Source organism: Azolla caroliniana, unplaced genomic scaffold (genome assembly GCF_043228905.1).
Source record: "Azolla caroliniana isolate FFs.n. ecotype wild unplaced genomic scaffold, voAzoCaro1.0.p SCAF_105, whole genome shotgun sequence".
NCBI lineage: Eukaryota > Viridiplantae > Streptophyta > Polypodiopsida > Salviniales > Salviniaceae > Azolla > Azolla caroliniana.
Genome location: NW_028230540.1, coordinates 7,700 through 13,061, shown reverse-complemented (window position 1 = coordinate 13,061; position 5,362 = coordinate 7,700). Strand labels below are relative to the sequence as shown.

The following is a 5,362-nucleotide window of genomic DNA, read 5'->3' as shown; positions in this document are numbered from 1 at the left end:
TACAAGCACCACGTTTTCAAGAGCCCAAGTCTCTGATGGACATACAGGTTGTGTCAGCTTTGCCTTTCACTGTTGTTTGACACTTGATGGATCTCATGTATACAGATTGTAAGTTGTAACTATTATTTGTTATAAGGAGTTTCTGTTTTATAATATAATGTAATAAATTAAGGGAAATTTATGTATGTGAAAAATAAAAATAATACAATGTGATTAACACACGGATGTTTCGAAAAATAGATAATTTTAAGTTGAAAAATGTACAAATCTTGAGTAGCATATAACCCCCACTCATAAATCCTCTTTACATGTGATTGATTTATCATCCTAAAGAAATGTTGGCCAATATATAGGTATAAAAAACGCATATAAATATATTCATGTATATTTATATGCATGTTGGTATAGGATGCTTACAAGGTTTGTAACTATGAAGTTCAAACTACATTCTTGAATCTTGAGTGTGAGTAAGCTGGGAATGTGGAAGAGATTTTTTCGCTCTAGTTTCCCATTCTCCGTGGGTTACATAGATAACATAACATTAGATCATTGATTGCACGAGTATACGCAAAAATGCGAATCATCCTCGTAAAGAGTGGACTGACAACGAGGCTTGAGGGTTGCCAGGAGCTAGAGAGAGAATATGTTGTGATTGGCTTGCTTGAAGGAGAAGGGCAACCTCCGCGGCCGCCATGGCCACATCCTGCATGTAAGCGTAATTACATACACCCCGATGTTGTGCATGTCTCATTAGTTATGTTTGACAAAACATGTGTGTTTCTAACATTTACACATGTGAACATAAACATACTCGCACTGAAGACACATGTATATCCATCCCTATGTACACATAAACATCTACCCACACCTAGCCTAGGGCCTTCGTTTAATGATCAATATCCATCAACCTTACCTGTCTTTGGTTTCTTCTTTGTAGCATATTCATGGCTCTCACCATGATGTAGCAAGGTAGGAGAAAGCCAACGGCCCTTAGGACAAAGAGCTAAACAACCAAAAAAATTTAAAGTTGTTAGAAGGTTCATATGCTTTCTAACGAATTGTAGGCATAGATATACAAGCATATACCGTGAAAAACATTGATGCATCCTCGTTCGTGTGAATCGTAACTGTGGCCATGGCAATTGCATGGCGCAAAAGCAACAACGCCATTAACTACAATTATAATAAACATAAGAAAATGACAAGTTTTTAATGACACCTTTACATTGGAAACCTAACAACCAAAAGAAATAGTTTTACCATGGTTCATTTACCTACTTAAATAACCATTTTGAAAGTATGAGCATTGAATCAAGAAATCACATGAACCTCGAGAATAGTAAAAATGCATAATTTGGGGACATTACTAAGTCATTCTCTTGTTTAATTTCCCACGTTGGGATGAAGAGGGATGTTCATTTGCAAGGTACAATGCGGAGAGACAAGGATCCCTAATTCCAACAAGTTAGCATCAAAACCCATACCAATTACATAACAATAGTGAGCATTCTGATTTGTCCAGGAAGATTGGTTCAACCTTGGGCTCGAACATACAACAAACTATTATGTGCTCTACTCTACTACGGAAAGGAACATACAACAAACTATTATGTGCTCTACTCTACTACGGAAAGGAAAAATACTAACCCACCCTACTTTTAACCGTTGAAAACGCCCCTAAGAGCAAAGACATGAATCTTCGACGACTACGTCTTGTATTGTGAACTAATGTCAATCCTTAGTCGCATGCAATATGTGGGTTGTGGCAACGTGTTAAATCTATATAAGGGTTTATATAGAAGAATGTGATACAACAATATCGATGTTCCTCGTGTGGGAATACCTTATGTTGGCTTCACACAATTATAGAGAGAGAGAGAGAGAGAGGATGCCAATGTGGGTCAAATATTGTGGCTACTACCTTATGTTGGCTTCACACACTTATAGAGAGAGAGAGAGAGAGAGAGAGAGAGAGAGGATGCGAATGTGGGTCAAATATTGTGGCTATCCTTGCTAAAGGCAGTAGCGGTTCCATTTTGGAAGACCTGGAAAATGTGATGCAATCAACAGGGTCCCTCCCATAGGTAGTGTGAAAGCAGGAGGAGGGGCCTATATATATATATATATAGCAGGCTGAAAAGATGGGCCCTTTTTTAAATACATATGTAGGTGCTATTTGAGTTAGTACCAATGGATGGATTGGATTGGATGGGTAGACCACACCAAACCCCATCAAAAGAACAGATTGGCCCCTCTGTTATGGACACAGAGGTCTGTCTATGTGTGTACACTGTACACTACACTACAGTTTCCCCCTTTGGACAATATACAAATGTTACTTACCCCTACAGTAACAATATAGGTCCTAGGAAACAGAGATTTGTGCTCCTGTGCATACATATACATACATATCAAGTATAATCAAGGGTTTTTTAGGGTTTCATTTCTATAGCTTTTTCCCTTTATTCCCTCAGGGGCTTCCCTTCCTGGAGTTTGAATGCATGAAGTTGAATGATATAAGTAAAAGATTTTAATTTGAAGAACCTAGAGATTCGGAAGTTAAATAAATGCTCTTTCAAACTCTCATGGCCCTTGATTTTGATGGCTTGGTTGTTAAGCATAATAATTTTAGGGTTTTAATATCCGGTTCAATAATTAAGGGACGTGATTAGCAAATTGAAGGAGCTCGTGTACTTAAATGAAACCAGTGATTAAGGAGTAAGGGTTGAGAGAAGGTGTGATTAAGGGTGTGGGTCGGGTTCATTAACAATTACTGAATGCAGCTAGCACAGGAGTTTAGCAACAGGAAAAAAGATGTGATTAGCAGAGTCGAGGGTTCTGAACGATGATTAACGGAAATTGCTTTAGAGGGAGTGATGATGATTACTTACGATTAGGGCAGCCGAGCGGCAACAGGCAGCGCTACTCGAGTTGGCCTCTTCGTATTGGGCGTCCAAGAACCGCCTTTGAGCCGCCGCCATCGCCACTTGCAGCTCCATGCTGTATTCCTCGCTATTTATGTATATTTATTCACACGTTTGACAACAACAAATAAATTAATCTTTTTGATGAGTTACTAATTATATACTATCAATTGGGCACCATCCCAACTCTTCATTCAGGAGAGACATTAATTTTAATGGCACTCTTCATTCCTCACCCGAGGGGGCATTAATTACGTAATTAGGCAGGTAATATCTTTTGAACAAAAAATACCCGAAATCCACAGCGATTTCGTTGCGTGAAAGTGGAGATGCTGTGGCAGTGTAGCCGCTCCTGAAAGGCTGCAAATAATCAACGTAAAATTAGCAGGAATAATAACAGAAATTAGGAGACCAATAAAAGACCCATATTCCATAATTATTACCACAAATGAAAACCCCTTTCCTAATTTTGGACTTGGTTTTCAATCGGACACTTAATTACATCAACAGAATTGCAATTAATCCACCCTGATAATTAGTATAACAAGCTATCTATGATCTGCTTGGTATTACAGGGTTCCTTGCTCGATCATGCGCAAAGAACCGAGTCATTAATGTTGAGTGATCTTGATTAAACAGGATATATTGGTTTTGAAGAGGAGGAAGCACTTCATCACAAGTAGTGACAAGCCCTAACTAATGAAGGACAACAGTGATTTTATTTAAACCAACCAGCTCATCAGATGGAGAGAGAGAAAAAAGAAAAAAGAAAACCTAAAGAAAATAATTACCTGTTGACAAATCTCGCAGATTATGTCGCCCTTCTCGTCACACCAGCGCTGAACACACTTTCGGTGCGCATACTGCGTTATTTCACAGCAGTAAAATATGTTGTTATAAAAAATCAGACACTAAAAACACCGGAACAGAAACACAGAACAGGATTGCTTCACTGATAATGAGAAAGAAAGAGAAACAAACATATAATCAAACAAATGATTGAATTCTGACAGGTAGGGTACCTGTATGCTTCCAGAGCAAGCGCAGGGTCTCTCTAAGTTCACCATATCTTCTTCTTCTTCGTGGCAGATCCTGCATTCTGCAGAGAATCCGTCGTGGTTATGGTCAGCATTTCGACCACTCCGCTTACCATTGGCATCGGAAACAGAGATGACATGAATGAGCTTCGCCATGGCCGCCACAATTGGGCAACACAGGAAGAAAGGGGTAGATTTGGGAAGCTGTCATAAGAAAGGATGAAGAGAGGAAGGGAGGAAGAAGCAGAAGAAGAAGAAGAAGAAGAAGAAGAAGGGCGAGGCTGTGCGTTTTAGCTTTGCCATGTGAGAGACACACCCCCCCCCCCCCCCTTCCAATGAAAAGCAAAAAAGCAAAAAGCAAAAAAAGCAAAAAGCGAAAGCGAAAGCAGGAAAGAAAGGAGAAGAAGTTCTCTCCTCCTGTTTTCTCTCGATCTTGTTCTGATGTGTGCTTGTTGTCTAATTCTTTTGGTTTCTGGTTTGTTTAATTGAATCGTTCAAAAATTAGGGAAGCAGAGGCAGCATGATTTTATGTACATACTGTAATCTCTAATTCTGTCCTGCTCCCCCCCTCCTCTGTGAGGAGGTCATGGGTTCAAAACCTGGGTTTTTAGTTGCTATGATTTATATGTATATCACTCTGAGCTCTCCCTCTTTCTTAAAAAAAAGAACACAGGAAAATGAATGTGGCCCCCCCTCCCCTCTCCATTTTCTGATTTTGTTTTGTGTGTGTGTGTGTGTGTGTGTACACATTTGGTGAAAGGAGTGACTCATTTCATCTCCGGAAAACTACACCATTACAAGTCCATCACTGAGAGATCGGTGTTTTTCTCTCACACAATGGTCTTCTCTTCTTCATGCGAAGCCATTCTATTTCGTGAGCATGCGCGTCTACTTGTTTGTGTGTGTGTGTGTGTGTGTGTGTGTGTGTATGTGTGTGTCCATTCAATATATGCTCGAGCAGACATTGTCATGTGTGCATCATGCACATGTGAGTCAAGCTATTCCCCTCTCATGTAATCACACATCCTATAATAACAATATATGTGTGTGTGACAACTACGTTGGATCAAAACTAGTACACCAAGATCATTCTATCTATCACACCAATTGTGCCCACCTCGCATACCTTTTAGAACACCTCACGAAAGTGGGTTTGGTTTAAACGAAGTTCAAAGACGACATTGTGGGATGGCTTCAGACCTTGCTTGGAACCTTCGGAATATAGTCACTTCCATCTATCATTCTTTCAAACAAGAAAGTTGAGCATATTAACAATGTAGTCATTTTAATACCCTTCACAAAATGTTACTTATTAGATCCTTGGTCAAGCAAAGGAGGATTTATAGCTTACTGATGCAAACACACACACACACACACACAATAATAATAGATTCATATCCG

At 39.4% G+C, this 5,362-nt stretch overlaps 1 protein-coding gene across 1 annotated transcript; it reads right to left on the bottom strand.

Annotated features, from left to right (window-relative positions):
- Positions 1 to 223: 223 nt before the first annotated feature.
- LOC147849244 (uncharacterized) lies at positions 224 to 4,265 on the bottom strand. The gene is made up of 7 exons (XM_087337718.1): positions 3,947 to 4,265; positions 3,716 to 3,787; positions 3,217 to 3,284; positions 2,892 to 3,012; positions 1,087 to 1,173; positions 914 to 1,003; positions 224 to 703 (listed from the first exon to the last, which is right to left on the bottom strand). The coding sequence occupies exons 1-7, from the start codon at positions 4,115 to 4,117 to the stop codon at positions 581 to 583; spliced, it is 732 nt and encodes a 243-aa protein (XP_087193844.1). The 5' UTR covers positions 4,118 to 4,265; the 3' UTR covers positions 224 to 580.
- Between the last annotated feature and the right edge of the window lie 1,097 nt (positions 4,266 to 5,362).

Bases quoted from the DNA above. Each gene is read 5' to 3' on its own strand.
- LOC147849244 (XM_087337718.1), bottom strand. From the start codon at position 4,117: ATGGCGAAGCTCATTCATGTCATCTCTGTTTCCGATGCCAATGGTAAG. The intron at 3,013-3,216 runs GTATTTTTTGTT...ATACATAAATAG, and splicing joins GAAATCGCTGTGGATTTCGG to CGAGGAATACAGCATGGAGC. The intron at 704-913 runs GTAAGGTTGATG...GCTTACATGCAG, and splicing joins AAAGAAGAAACCAAAGACAG to GATGTGGCCATGGCGGCCGC.